This window comes from Mustela putorius, unplaced genomic scaffold (genome assembly GCF_011764305.1).
Source record: "Mustela putorius furo isolate JIRA1106 unplaced genomic scaffold, ASM1176430v1.1 tig00000580_pilon_pilon_pilon, whole genome shotgun sequence".
NCBI classification, from domain to species: Eukaryota; Metazoa; Chordata; class Mammalia; order Carnivora; family Mustelidae; genus Mustela; species Mustela putorius.
In genome coordinates, this window is record NW_025421423.1 from 15,251,841 (window position 1) to 15,267,849 (window position 16,009).

General features: G+C 34.8%; 1 protein-coding gene across 9 annotated transcripts in view; it reads right to left on the bottom strand.

The window, feature by feature from the left end:
* Positions 1-2,555: 2,555 nt before the first annotated feature.
* Positions 2,556-16,009, bottom strand: part of PTBP3 (polypyrimidine tract binding protein 3) — a 116,680-nt gene continuing 103,226 nt past the window's right edge. For all 9 annotated transcript variants that reach the window (XM_045081712.1, XM_045081711.1, XM_045081710.1 and 6 more), the window contains 6 exons: positions 15,842-15,981; positions 15,564-15,597; positions 12,967-13,059; positions 11,210-11,426; positions 7,731-7,808; positions 2,556-7,583 (listed from right to left, as the gene is read on the bottom strand). In XM_045081712.1, the coding sequence (XP_044937647.1) occupies positions 7,451-7,583; positions 7,731-7,808; positions 11,210-11,426; positions 12,967-13,059; positions 15,564-15,597; positions 15,842-15,981 (695 nt within the window). In that variant the 3' untranslated portion in view covers positions 2,556-7,450. The remainder of the gene's footprint in view (positions 7,584-7,730; positions 7,809-11,209; positions 11,427-12,966; positions 13,060-15,563; positions 15,598-15,841; positions 15,982-16,009) is intronic.

The following is a 16,009-nucleotide window of genomic DNA, read 5'->3' on the forward strand; positions in this document are numbered from 1 at the left end:
TAAAGATTTTATTTATTTATTTGACAGAAAGAGATCACAAGCAGGCATAGAGGCAGGCAGAGAGAGAGGGGAGGAAGCAGGCTCCCTGCGGAGCAGAGAGCCCAATGCGGGGCTCGATCCCAGGACCCTGGGATCATGACCTGAGCCGAAGGCAGCGGCTTTAACCCACTGAGCCACCCAGGCGCCCCAGCATAAATTGCTTTGATAGAAGCATATAGTGACGAATTTCCAGAAGTTGAAATAGGACAACAGAAAAAAATCAATGATGCAGGAACAATCACTTAAATTGTAAAGAGTGGAGTTTAACACTGAACTATTCCTAAATTCAATTATTTAAGTCCCAGTTTAATCAACAAATGGTCATTGAAAACTGGACACAGCATGACAGTATCCTCTTACTCTTTCAACTGTTCAAGTAATGGTATGTCTTAGAGATGCTCACTGCTCTGAAATGGCTCACTTCTAAAACTGAGAAGTAGATAATTATTGCAGTGTATGTGTTTCTACATCTTCATAATTAGCTAGAGGATAGCTTTAGCCATATGTATTCTGACTAGAATTGCCTAGAGAGGCCTCACGATTCATTTTGGGGACTTCCTATTGAAGGCCAAGCATTCAAAATGACTTAGTTTATGGATTTAGGCGACATTCCACACTTATACATACCTAAAAGGTAAGGCAGTCAAGTCCTTAACTCTATATCTTTCCCCCGTGCACTTAGCTCGACTGTTGATATAATCTGATATAATCAGTACTCGGTGAGCTGAATGAATAATCTTTACTAAATAGTGCTATATAGTGCTATAGGCTGAATTTTGCCCCCCCCTTCAAATCCTTGTGTTGATATCCTAAACTCCCAATATCTCAGAAAGTGACTATTTTATTAGGAGACAGGGCCTTTAAAGAGGTAATTAAGGTACAATGAGGTCAGATGGTGGGCCTAATCCAATTATGACTGGTGCCCTCATAAAAAGAGAGATTAGGACAAAGAAACAGAAAAGAAAGACTGTGTCGCATAGGGAGAGGATGGCCATTTATAAACTAAGGAAAGAGGTCTCAGGACACCATGTTCTTAAACTGTGAGAAAATAAATTCTGTTTAAGCCGCCTAAGCTGTGGTACTTTGTTATATGAGTCCTAGGAAACTAATATGAATAGCCACTACATTTTTAAGAGTTCTCAAATTAGCAACTTGAAATTACATTTTTAGATGAAATTTTTCATAAGTAGGTAGACATTTGTTACCCTTCAGCAAAAGCACCCAGCACTAAACAGTGTCTTCAAATTGGTTTTGGTAGTTTTCAGGAGAGTATTTAAGCACCTCGATTCTGTGTACAGAACTTAAAGATCACAATCTTCATTACAGTTGGCAGGACAGAACCCCTGGGGGCAATACTGGCACTGGGTAATACCAAGGAGTCCTGCGTTCTAGTCCACACTCTGCAATTAAGTGTCATGTAGCCTTGGGCCAGTCACTTTCTTTTTTACACCACTGACTTTAAAAAGTGGAGACTGAACTAGGTGGTCTCTCAGATTCATTTATTTCAGACCCACATGACTCAGTGATGGTTAGAAGCCTTCTGGTATGTAAATAAGCATTTCACAGTTAAGACCTTATTTGGCCATAGCTATTTTACCTTTTCCTGATAAAAATGCCTCTTACACTGGAAAAAAAAAAGGTAATTACATTTAAGGATACAAAAGATTTTACAGGTTAGCCAGCAAAGATCAACAGTGGTTACCTAATTTTCAATTCCATTAAAAATAAATTCCTACTTCTAAAAAATCCTAAGCAAAAGATTAAAATAAACTCTGACAATCCATAACTCTTTTAAAGAACTTAAAAATAGAACTTTTGTCTAAGGAAAAGAAGTATCTGGCAGCTGGTAACTGTTGTTACCTTTTAATTAAAACGAACACAAACCTGGTCTGTGATCACACCTCATGTTTCAAATTTATGTATATTAATCCTATAGGGAAGCTAAAAACTGAACTGGGGAAAGTGTTCCAACTTTTGTTTGGCAACTGAGCTTAGACAAAGAGTGTGTTTATGGGGGGTGGGGAGAGACAGATACACAGGGAGAGAAAGAACTCACACAGTCTGTCAGCATGTACTTGTACTAAAGGGAGAAGGCCACAAAAGAAGTTGTACTGTAGGACAATTAGAAAAGCACTTTGCTTCTCAAAATAAAATCACTCCTTAATTAAAAGAAGGGGTTAGCAGACTTGGGGCTTTATCAGTTTTTAAAGTATGAATACATGCTTGCTATTCCCTCTAACTATGACAAGTTTAGATGGATGGCTATGAAAAAGAAAAGAAAGTATGACATCATTAGAATTACAGGTAAGACAAGAGGAAACCCAAAGTACAGACACAAGAACACAGAAAATTTTAAGAGAGTACAGATGTCATGACATTTATTAAAAGGCATGCTACAATGCTATACTTGTTAGGAAAAGAGATTTGAGATTATCAAGTAATAGCAAATATACAAACTGAACGAAAATGGAATATACTATAGAGTACAGAAGCTTAAATTAACCATGCACTACACATTTAGAAAATATGTTCTTTAATATTTTATCTTCTCTTTGCATTTATAACATAATTCACTTAAACAATCACAGAATCCTTTTCTTCCAACACCACAAACTGTGTTACAAATGAAAGCTGGTACTGCTGCTTATCAAAATATACAAGACAATTGATGTTTTGTATAAAACCACTTTATATGTTAACTTGTTCCCAAAAACCTTTTTTTTTTTTTTCCTTTTTTGGCCTGGTTAAAAAAAAGTTGTTACAAATATTTACAGCATTTTCTTCTTTTAGATGAACATTCTTATAAACTGAAAAAGGGAATTTTATGAACAGACCACATAAAACACAAGACAATGTCAGAGGCTCCTAGCTGTGCTATTTTTGTTTTACTCAAATACAGTACTGAAAATGCCCATCAAACCCTTGTCATCCTAATCCATTCTGTTCACACTTATATTCCCATTTTCTCTAAGTAGTCTATTCACCAACAGGAAATAGAAAGTAAAGGCTGCTTTGCACTGGGTCTTCTTTCAGAAAGGAGCTTGGGAAAAAATGCTTAATGAGAGGAGTTAAACCAGAACAGTAAGTCTTCTTTGGTCAGAGCAATGAGGTGACATTTTGATGTAAAATTTTGCTTGGTCAGCAATCTATAATTAGTACTTTCTGAATGTGGGATGAATTTTTAAAAGATCTGGTTAATAATGGTAAGGGGGGAAAAGGCCAGAGTGTTTTTTTTTAATGACATCAAAAATATCTATTTAAATATTTGTTAATACAACTACTACATAGATTCAAAAACCGAAAATAACACAACAAAATCTGTTTACAGTGCTGACTTAAGCTTGCTATACGCAGCTTTCAATCATGACTATTATCACCAAGGTCACTGGACCAGACAAATATCCCTGTTCTCTGGAACATATGCTTCAGGTTACAAAAACTAAAATGAATACCACAAAGATGTAGAGCAGCTCATTCTTGGACCTGCACAATGCTACAGAATGAATATTGTGTGATAAAGGCAAAAGTGTAACTGAGACTTCATTTATACAGTTACAATTCTTTGCTTGTATGAATAGTCTGTGGGATAACATTCTTTTAAAACTATATAGTACGTATTTCCTGAAAACCAGAATACTGATACTACCTTAGTCTCAAATAGGAAGAAAAGGTCAATTAAGACTACTGAAGAAGGCACATAAACTTTGGTCCTGTTTTGTTTTCCTCCCTCTATAAAACTCCCCAAACTTTTTAGTAATTTTCTCTTTTAAACCATTCATAACTAACTGTTAGAATTTGCTGTGAAAAAAGACTGCAAATAGTCTTACAGATAACAACACAGCTCTTCTGAAGGACAGCTGAGTTCCATCTTCTTTAAAGGAAAACTTTTGTGCAATCTAAACTGTATTTCTTGTAGCACAATAGTAGACTATTTAAAGTCTGGCAGTTTTATTCTTGTTAACAACTGATCAAGACAAAGGAAAGGCTAAGAAAAATGCTTTTACGCATAGTCATGCTGTCTTTTTGGTTTTAAAAATAGCAGTACACACTGGTTTTCAAAGAGACAGACTGATAGTTTGGCAAACTTAGGGTTTTTAAGTGAGTCATTGGGGGAAAATACATTACTTTTGAGTTTGTTATCTTTCATCCAACAATATTTAGTGGAAACAGAAATTACATGAAAATATATTCACTGTATAAATTTCACTGCCTAATGACATGGAAGCTTTGAAAAGTTTGTATGAAAATGAACAGAGACAATAATGAGAGTTAACGTTTTATCAACTGCAGTAGAACCAATGATCATCACCCTAGGTGGTGCCAAAGAAGGCATTGCTCCCACAGGGAATTAAGCAGGCAGAAATTCTGTCTCTAAATATTGTGAGATCTGCAACTTTTAACAACAGAATCAAAAACATGACTGAAAATAACTGATTACCTAGTCTTGAATAATTTATAGCATTCTATAGGAGCTATTGGGAGTTATGATACTCTCCAGTAAGTTATCAATTAAGATATTAAGATACTGGGTCATTTTTCTATTTATATCTCACACAAAACACATTTTACTGCTACACAAGTTATTAAAATCTCAAAGTAAAACTTTTTGGCATAAATTGCTACTGCTGAACGTGTACTGCTATTTTTTGAAGACCTGAATATATATACTTTGTGTAAAAGTCAAGACACTTCCAAAAGTGATAAGACAATACTCCTTAAAGTAAATAAACTTAAAAATAGGATACTATGACAGCTCAACAGCAAAAATAAACATTATTCAGAAGATACTGAATAAATGCATGCCAAAACAAAGGTACGAAGATCTAGTTTTTCCACTACCCTGATATTTTTAAATCTTTCTACAGACACTACGCCAAAAAAATACTGTAGACCTCTATAATTCAAACAGCAAATAACATATGGACAATATCCATGCACTAGAGCTAATTTCAGACCCAAATTGATGATTTCAAGCATACTATTTTAGATAAGAATATCTCTTTTCCAAATCTTAATCTGATTTTGTCAATAAATTAAAATGTATGTACTGTGCATATGTATGTACAACATAGAAGAGTGCATGTATGTATATATATTTATCTACACACACACACACACACACACACACACTCTTACACAAACTCCCTGAAAAGGATTCAAATGTCTCTCTCAGATTTAAAGGCCATTCCCTACTTCAAAATTACATTCAATGCTATTATGATCTCCCATCTGCTACATTGACACTGAATGCTATAAGAACCATGAATTAAATCACACAGTAATTCCTAACTCAAAGCAAACAAAATAATCCAATTTAATGTGTCACTGACAATTATAATAGTGCCTGTATGCTTGGAAAAAAGAAGAAAATTTTGGGAGATTTCTCAAAAAATTTTTGTTTTTTTCCCTCCCTCCTTACTTAAGTGTTTTACTAAAAACACAGTAAGTGAAGAAAATAAAAACTATATAAATGATTATACCTATCTATTCAGTCAATTCTAAAATGGATTCATTTGAAAGGTTTCAATTTAGTGTCCTCCTTCCTATTCTATCTACCAACTACCTATTGCTCAGTGTTGAGTGAATTCTGCTTTTTAATAACCTATAGTATTTCCTGTAGTCTCCAATTTTTTGAAATAATCTTCCAGCTAATGGTTGGAATACAGCAAAGAAATGGAAATTTTTGAAGGTGAGATGAGCTACTCCAAGGATCTAAAAACTGTAAAAGGGATGGACAAAAATGACCCCTTTACTAAATTCTGTTTTTTAAAAAAATCCGATCAAGCACGGAAAAAAATTAAAGAATGTAAAGTTTCTAATTAAAAAAGAAATAATTTTACATTATACAATCACTGAAGCAACACGAAAATGTATTCTTACACTCAACCACAGAGAGGGACAGAGTATGAAAAAGGACTCCACCTTGTCATATTCCATGTACGCGGGCACTCAGTAATGAAGTTATAGTAACAAAGAAAAGCATGTCACTTCAGTACTGAGAAAAACCAAGTAATCCTGAGACAAATTCTAATGAGTGAGAAAGGTTAGACAAGATCCAGAAACTGAGATTGCATTTTATAGTACCAAACTGGTATGCTCTGTCACGGACTGCACGACCACTACTGGTCACAATGTAAAGAGGCCTACAGGTGCTCACTGAGTTATTACCCCAACCATTCACCCTTCCCTACCCCATCTCTGCACCAAAGCACCAAAAATTTGAATAAAAACTATTACTTATTGAAAACCACTTAAAATTGCAATGAAAAAACTTTAAAATCCTTACCAAAACAAGGAAAGAAAAACAAAATGCTCACCAAGCCCACAATATAGCTTTCAAGATATTTAGATAAAATTCTAACCTATTATATCATAAGCACATAATAAGGCACATAATAAGAAATTAAGTAAATACACAGTAATTCTGAATAAGTATTAGAGATTATAGTGGTACAAAAAACCCTTGAGATTAATTTTTTTCTAAAATAAGACCTTACCAAAAATAACTTTTAAAAAATCTGTCAAACCATAGGATAGACCTGAATATTTTCCTTAAGACTGTAAACTTTTTTTTCTGAAAACAATTATAAAAAAGTAGTTTGTAAGTAGGATTTTCTTTTCAAATTTTCCAAGATCATATTACTCAGCAAATAGTGTCATTTTGAAATTTAAACCATGATTTTTCCTAATAAAACTAATAATTATTTTGACACCTTAACAGATCTTGGATTCTATTTAATTTCCTTGGGGACAAATGAGACACTTCATTTCTCCAAATAGTTTTAAAAATTTAAAGATATGTATTATTCCAAGGAGTGTCTTGCAGTGAAAAAAAGAAACCACTGAAGGAAAACATGCAAGTTTATAAATTTTCTTCCAATACAACCCAATTTGTTGGTGTATACCTATCAATGTATGCTAAATAATTAATAAAATTTATAAGTGAACATAATTTCCTATAGGGGTTGAACTTCTGAATCATAAAGTTAAAAACCTGGTTGTAAGTAATTTTAAAAGTCTGTATGTTTAAATTTTTCCAAAGTACAAAGGATTTTAGAAATGTTTTATAAGGCTGATCTGGACCCAAACTAAAAGAAAGTCTGTCCTCTTGAAATCTAACTTAGTATAAGGAATTAAATTATTGAAAAAAATTTTTTTCCTGAAGGTTATTTTCATAGAAACTATGGTACAAAGGAAAAACAAACCTTTGATCACATCCTGGCAAGGGGGAAAAATGGAAAAAAAAAAAAGAAAAAGAAAAGAATATCCCTTGATTTTCTGTATATACTTGAATATCAAACCAGAGTTACTTTCATGAAAGAGGCAGAATTGGTCTTGAGCTGCTTCAGTCTGTGTCTGAAGGTTTTACTGAAATTATGGTCCAGTCTTAGGAGAAAAATTCACAAAAAAATCAGATTGTAGATTTTGAGAAGGAAACTCTGAGGTGGTGATTTTCTCCAAGATCATGATTATGAAGCTCAATGAGGGCCTGGATTGCTTCTTCCACAGATCCCAACTGAATGAGTGCCATTTTGCGATCTTTTCTGAAAATAATATAAGAAACAAAAAGTATATAGAATTCAGTTTGCCTATAATTCTTCCCAACCCTCTAAAGACTTCATTAAAGTACTTTAAAAATTTGCATACCACATGAAATAATGTTAATGTATTTCTTGAAAGCACTGACTTACTGAAAGAATTTAAAAGCCTTCACTGAACATCCCGCTTCTGTAAAAAGGTTCTTCAGATCATCCACTGTAACAGAAGGGCTGTGAAAACATCACAGAGAGTATCAACTACCTTAGCCCAAATTCTCACATGAACCAAAGATTAACTGCTGCAACTGCCAAATCTCCAGAGTATCTCACATTTCAAAGACAATAAAGCCATTCAATGAAGACACGATTCGGAAGTACCCTGAAAGATGTTTAAGATTGACACATACATGTCTCAGCAATGCAATCTGGTCTCAAATCTTTTGCATAAGATATAAACAGGTATATAAAGAAAAAGAAAAATGTATCTATATTTCTTTTAAAGGGATAATTACCCATATCACTGACTTCAGTAATTAACTCATGGATTTCCAAAGCTACTTCTAATATTACCCATTAGTAACATTAATATTACTATATGATATATAATATATAATATATAATATAATAATATAAAATTACATAATTATTTCCCAGTTCCAAATTATTGGCTATAGACCACCAGAGTTCTACATTTTTAATGGCTTTTAGGGTAATTCTGAATACATGTATATGGGAGCTAGGCTCTAAGGTGGGTCCCTATTATTATTGCCTCCTAGTATTCAGGCCTTTAGATACTCCCTTCCCATAACAAAGAGATGTCCTCTCCAACCTTTATGGTACTGTACAAATGACATGTTTGAATTCTAAGGCTGAGAGACATTGTAATTCCCATCCTGCCTTCCTTGAATTATTAGCTTTGGAAGAAACCAGCTACCATTTCATGGGGACGCTTGAGCCAAATGGAGAAGACCATGTGACAAGGAACTGAGACTGCCTGTCAGCAACTAAGGGCATAATAAGTTAACTACTTGGGAGGTGGATCCTCTGGCCCCAGTAAAACCTTCAAACTTATGAGAGACTCTTAATCAAACAACCCAGCTAAGTCATTTCAGGATTCCTGACTCTTCGTAACAATATGAGATAATAAACATTTACTATTTTGATAAGCTGTTAAGTTTTGGGGAAATCTGTTATGTAGCAGTAGATAACTAATCCAGTGGCCTATCACCAGGGTCAACTGACTAAATTATTCTAACACAGCAGCTTTCCTCTTTCACTAATTTCTTATGAGATGATTTAACTGCCCTAATGTCTTAAGAGGACTGTATTTCATCTCATGACAGCCAGTAAGGATGGAATGGTAGAACAATGACTGGATCTGCAGTTAACATTTCTATTTCTTTTTTTTTTTTTTTGAAAAAATTTTTTAAAGATTTTATTTATTTATTTGACAGAGAGAGATCACAAGTAGGCAGAGAGAAAGGCAGAGAGAGAGAGAAGAGGAAGCAGACTCTCTGCCGAGCAGAGAGCCCGATGCAGGACTCGATCCCAGGACCCTGAGTTCATGACCTGAGCCGAAGGCAGCGGCTTAACCCACTGAGCCACCCAGGCGCCCAACATTTCTATTTCTCATTCATTGGTATATGAACCTGCATAAGCTACTTAAACTGAGACTCTCAGTTTCACTGATAAATGAAACTAATGACTTTACTATGCATGGATTGACAGCGACAGAATAGTTGTTACCAGGGACTGGGGTATAGAAGGAAATGGGGAATTACTGTTCAACGGGTAGAGAGCTCCAGTTTGGGATAATGACAAGAATCTGTAGATGGGACAGATGTGATTGGCTATACAACAGGAATACAAAATGTGAATGTACACTGAACAGCACGTTCAAAAATGATTAAGATGATCAATTTTATGATATATACATCTTACCACATTAAAAAAAGGTTATTATATGGAGATTAAATGAGGTAACTTACACATATAAGTAACACATGTAAGTTACCAGCATGGTGCCCAGAATGTGGCAGATGGTTCAAAAAAATATGAATGTCCTTTCCCTCTTCTGCCTACACATCTTTTGTATGTTGTAACTGAGACCAGCCCCTAGATAATGTATTTAAGAAGGGAACAATGATACTGTCTCGGTATCTAAGTATGCTGTTCCTCTACCTGACTCCATAATGATTAGCTGCGACATTTCTAAGTCCATGTAATCTCGAGTTTTTCCTTAAGTGACTCCTCCAGTTTCCTAGCTGGCATGAGGTTTGAGTTGTTGTCCAGTTTAGATTCAAGGTTCCTTCAGGTAGCCTAACCAGAGACTAGCTGGCAGCCTAATCATTCCACATTATTTTGAGTGGTTATTTTCTATTCCTATTCATCCCCATTCTCATTCTCAAAATGTTCTAGAATTTTGCCCTTCTCCATTCCCTCAGTCTTTCAATTTCCGCTCACACGGGCACATACAAGCATATCCCACAGCTTTTACTCCACCCTCTCCAAAGTTCATTCCCTCTTCATGTATTAGAGTAAGTTATACACAACTGCCATCTTCAAAGGTGAAGGATTTCAAGAATTAGATCAAGGACTACAAGCCGCTTTCTATAAAGAGCCACACAATAAATATCTTAAGCTTTGATGGTCACAGAGTCTCTGCTGCAACTATTCAGCTATCCTGTTGTAGCTCAAAAGCAACCAGACACTATGCAAATGAATGAATGTGGTTATCTGCCCTGAAACTATTTTTGGAAGGTGAAATTTGAATTTTATATAGTTTTCTCAAATCACAAAATACTTCTCTTTTGCTTCCCACTCCCCCCAACCATTTAAAAATGTAAAAATCAATTTTAGCTCACAGGCCATATAAAAACACATGGCTTTGGCTTGTGGGTGTAGTTTTTTAATCCCTGAGTTAGAAGATGAGTAAAGAACAAGTCTACTACAACACTGCTTAACAGAGAGTGGTCACAATAAAGTAATTTTTAGCTTTTAAGTAATTAACATATACATGGCTTTAACAATTCTTTTATATATATATGGCTTTGCAACTTGTAGATAAATACTAGAAACTTCATTTTCCCCATATTTTTAGACACAAAGTATTTGATTTTCCTATGCTCGTTAATAACCTTTAATTCTACACAAAGAGATGAATTAAGTATGTACCAATGGAATATTTCCATACAAACTTTTCTTTAGAAAAGATTTATTTATTTATTTTAGAGAGACAGTACAAGCTGAGAGAGGGAGACAAGCAGACAAGCATCCACACTGAGCGTGGAGCTCAATGCAGGGTTCAATCCCAGGACCTTGAGATCATGACCTGAGCCAAGAGGCAGATGCCCAACCACTGAACCACCCAGGTGTCCCTGCACAAACTTACTTTAATGCCTTTTTAAAACTGAGAGGTAACTAGTTGCTAATTCCCTATTTGGAAAGAAATTTTACCTTTCACTTTTAGAGTGTATGACTAAAGATATAACCTTAAGACATGATGGCAAATAAACCATATCACAAGAAATTAATGACTAGGATAACTGCTACATTAGAATAATTTCAGAGTTTATACCTCTCTCAAAACATAATTAATCATCTAAATGAATAATAAATAATTAGGTACATACGGAATGTTGGAAAGATGCAGAGTAGCTGATGGTGGAAAGATATTCTGGAAGTTTTTAGAGCCAGGTTTTTTAAAGCGATGCAAAGGACTATTGCTAAAATCCTTAGTCAGACCTTGGTCTTCTTGTCCCTCTCGAGGAAGCTGAACTGCCTGATGTTTGGACAGTGTAGCGCGAAGTACTTTTCCATAAAGTCTCTGTCCACTCAGGTGGTTCATTGCTGGCGTACAGGAAGAAAATAAGAAAAGTCTGTGTATTAAGATAGAGTCACTGTAAAATTTGTCTAGATTATCACAAATTCCTTTTATTTAGTCACTTAAGATTATACTGTCAGGGGCGCCTGGGTGGCTCAGTGGGTTAAGCCGCTGCCTTCGGCTCAGGTCATGATCCCAGGGTCCTGGGATTGAGTCCCGCATCGGGCTCTCTGCTCAGCAGGGAGCCTGCTTCCTTCTCTCTCTCTCTGCCTGCCTCTCTGTCTACTTGTAATCTCTGTCTGAAAATAAACAAACAAACAAACAAAAAAAGATTATACTGTCAGTTCTGAGGGTTAAAAGGGTTTTAAATTAAAAAACTCTTACATACAGAAATGTATTAAATGACTTTACTTGACTACAATAGAAGAGAGGGAATCTTTAAAAAATAACTATCTTCTTAGCAGAGTGGTAGACAGTTCCATAGTGCACAGAACATATCAAGTACTCAGGAAATGGTTACTGAATAAAGGTAGTTACTCTCAAGCAACAGTTTTGTTTTGCTTTTTTTTTTTAAGTGCCTAACATGGGGCTTGAACTCACAAACTTCAGATCCAAGAGTCGCATGTTCTACCAACAGAGCCAGCCAGGTTCCCCTTGGGAATACTTTTTTTTTTTTTTAAATAAAAAAATCTAAGTAGTGATTTTTTAAAAAAGATTTATTTATTTATTTGACAGAGAGAGAGAGAGAGAGAGAGAGAGAGATCACAAGTAGTCAGAGAGAGAGAGGGAAGCAGGCTCCCTGCTGGGCAGAGAGCCCGATGCTGGGGCTTGATCCCAGGACCCCGAGACCATGAACTGAGTCAAAGGCAGAGGCTTAACCCACTGAGCCACTCAGGTGCCCCAGTTAAGTAGTAATATTTTTAATAGCCACTTTAACAATGAACAATAAGACCACAGAACACGATTTTCTTGCACTATCATTAAGAAGTTTGCCCAAACTTTTAAGCCATGAAATAATTGCAGAAAACTTAATTTGGAAGAAAAACAAATAAATAAATGAACAAAAATTAAATAAAACAAGTTGCATTTATTAGTTTATATTTAATGGAAAAACCCTAAAGTTTTTTTTATTCACTTATTTGTCAGAGAGAGAGAGAGAGAGAGCGAGAGAGCGAGCACGCAGGCATAAGCAGGGGGAGCGGCAGGCAGAGGGAGAATTGGACTCCCCACTGAGCAGGGAGCCGGATGTGGAACTTGATCCCAGGACCCTGGTATCATGACCTGAGCCAAAGGCAGATGCTTTACCAACTGAGCCACCCAGGTGTCCTTAGAGTCAAAGTTCTAAACATCAACAATATGTTCAAATAGATGAATGAACTTCAGACTTCAAAGAGTATTAAGTATTTTTAAGTCTTAAACTATAAGCAGGTCCAAATAATAATGAAGACATTTGCACAAAGAGGTACTCTTCAGTAAAATTATATTCCTACTACTATAAGTTTATTTTATAGGAAAATTCACATACAAAAGGGGTAGATTATCATTACTATTATTAATCATCAGTACCTAGCTGAGCTTGACTCGCATCTGCCATCTGAACCAAGGCATTTTCTTTCTTATTAAACATAATCTTCACTCGATGTACATCACCATATACTCCTAATTGAAAAGACAAAAACAATTTTATTAAAAATGTTAATGTCGACTGTGTAATGTTTAATATTACAAATACATTTAAAGAAGGCTTCTTTTCTCATATATATTCTCTGGGCAATTCCACATGTGTGAACCCAAATTTGTATCTCTTCTATTTCAGATCTTTTAATCTACTCAATAATTTTCACTTGATGTCCCATAAACACTTCAAATTTAATACGTCCCAAACAGATTCATCTCCTCTTTCTTCTCCCTGCTTTCAGCGTTCACTAACTCTGCTAATAAATATTATCATCATTCACATATTCAGATACCTGGGAGTCATCTTTTAATTTCTCCCTTTCCTTAAAATTTTACATCTGATCAATCACTAGTACCCATTGATGTTATGGCCTAAATTATCTCTTACATTTGTCTACTTCTTCCCATCCTCATTACCATCAAAGCTGCCATCATTATTTCACACCTGAACTATCCTAATAGCCTGGATAGTGGATCCCATATTCCAAAGGACTGGCAAAATGATTCATTGGGATGTAGGGGGGAAATAGTCAAACTCGTATTTATACTGATTTGTTTATATGAGCCAATATGAAAAACTACACCTTACTAATTTTTAGTATATACATGACATTACAGGCAAAAATTTCTATAATAAGAAGAGTATTCTCTCTTTTTAAAATTCAGTATACCAAAATACATTGCAGTTTATATGCTACAGCGTATCACCAATACAATAAAAATAAGAACCTTAAGTAAGTAGCACCATGATCATACTTTGTAATGTGATGAGAGAATAACTGAAAATCTTCAAGGCACACAAGAGTGCTGGTTATCTTGTGGGCAAGCACCTAAGAGCAACTGAACTTAGAGATGAACGGCACTTCTAAAATTTAAAAACAAAAAGACAAGCATTCCAAACATGCTGTCCTTCTTAGAAATGATGAGTATCTGAAACAAATATTCTTTAAAAAATAACACATACAATTTGAAAGCTGAGGGTGACATTTTTTTTAAATGAATAAGAAATTAGCTTTTAGAAAGAATGTACTTTAGCTATTAAAGAGATATGTGAAAATTTATCATTAATTCCTAATTTTGTTATTGAAAATTACATGAACGTGTCATGAATAAAAACTTCCAAAGTAATTCCAATGAGTATGAAGGATCTCTGTGGGGTGATGGAAATGTTCTAAAACTGGACTGTGATAAAGAGTGTAAAACAATGTAAATTTACTAAAAATCAATGATGTATATACCTAAAGCAGGTGAACTGTAGGATTATAAATTCTATCTCAAAAAGACTGTTTAAAAATTTAATTATCCACTCAAAATTTTGAAACAATTTTCCATCCTAATAAAACTTCCAAATAAAGAGTACCAGTGAGTTTTAAACCCATCTGTTAAAAAAAATTCTACTGCCAACAGTTTTCAACATCAACCAATTTAACAAAAGGAAAAAATGGAGCTTCTCTAGGTATGTAGAACAAAAGTAAGTGGATTAGACTGAAATATTAGTATCATACTTAATTAGGCACAGTGAGAACGAAACATTTCCATTAAAATCACTTGTCTTTATGAGCTATCTTTCTTAGTTATGAAAAACATTAAGATCAAGTACTAAAATAAAGTGAACTTGGAATGGATCTGGGAATACTAAATCAAATGGAAAAGATTTTTGAAAATAATGAAGCATGTTAAATCATACTTCTCACTATATATTAATGTTTTTTATGAAAATTTTCATCACTAAAAAGCTTTAAAATGCTGACCTATTGTATTACTTACTGTATTGCTCTTATATTTGTACATATTATACTGTACATGAGTACAGTGAAAGATGGATAAAGTTTATAAATAATCATATATAAATTAGGAGTACATGCTAAAATTTTTTTTTTTTTTTTAAACTGAGAGAAGAACATATTAGAAGGTCTGGAAACCTTTTAAAACCTCAATCTCATTTTTTAAAACTTGAATTTCATCTGACCTCTTGCCTGCTTTAAACTATTTAATGGTTTCCCACTGTTTTTAGGTTCAAAATCAAGCTCCTTAATTGAATTTACAAAGCTCTTCCTGTGACCTTGCCCATATTGCACATGTGCCTCCCCTATACTTGCCACTGGGGCATGGGGTTTCCTTCACTTCCATGTTCCAGGAGCCCTCTCATCTACTGCTAGGATCTGTGAAAGGACACTTGCCCTCTCTTTCTGGCTGGCTATTGCTTACTCGGTTTTCACAAGTCCGTTTAACTGTCATTTCTTTTGGTACACCAGCTATGATTCCCTCAGCTAGGTTAGGTCTCCCATCTCCATGTTCCCATTACAATCTTTATTTCCCTTTTTATAAAACTCTACTGTAACTGTAATTACTAAGTCTTACTTCCTACACTACCCTCAGTGTCAAATACACTACTTGGCACATAGAGGTAATTGATAAATATTACTGAATGATGAAATATATTTAATCCACACCACAGACATCAAAAAGAGCAAAGAAGAACTTACCAAACAGGATAAAAAGCCCATGTGGTGTGATAAGCTGTTTGAAAAGGATAACACAAATTATAAGTGTCTAAGTAAAAATTTAAAGGAAGTTTACCTGTAAAGACAGCAGTTGACTTTGTTTAAAGCATTGATTTTATATTTTCCTATATATATTAGTGATAAACTTTAATAAAAATCCTTGAAACAAATGTAAACATTTCATTTGAATATAACCCCACTCCAGAAACTACTATACTGCCGCCTAAAAGACTAAAATTATATAATACTTTCAAACTCACATCAGGATTGAGATTGGTGACAAGCAGAACAGAATTTCCTGGTATACCACCAGCCCCAGGAATAGCCATCCTTCCAGTGACAGCAGAGGAGGCGATTGTGAGAGGGCCCAGAGCTCCAGGAACAGCTGGGACTGATAATCCTTTTTAAAACATCAAACGCATTTCATA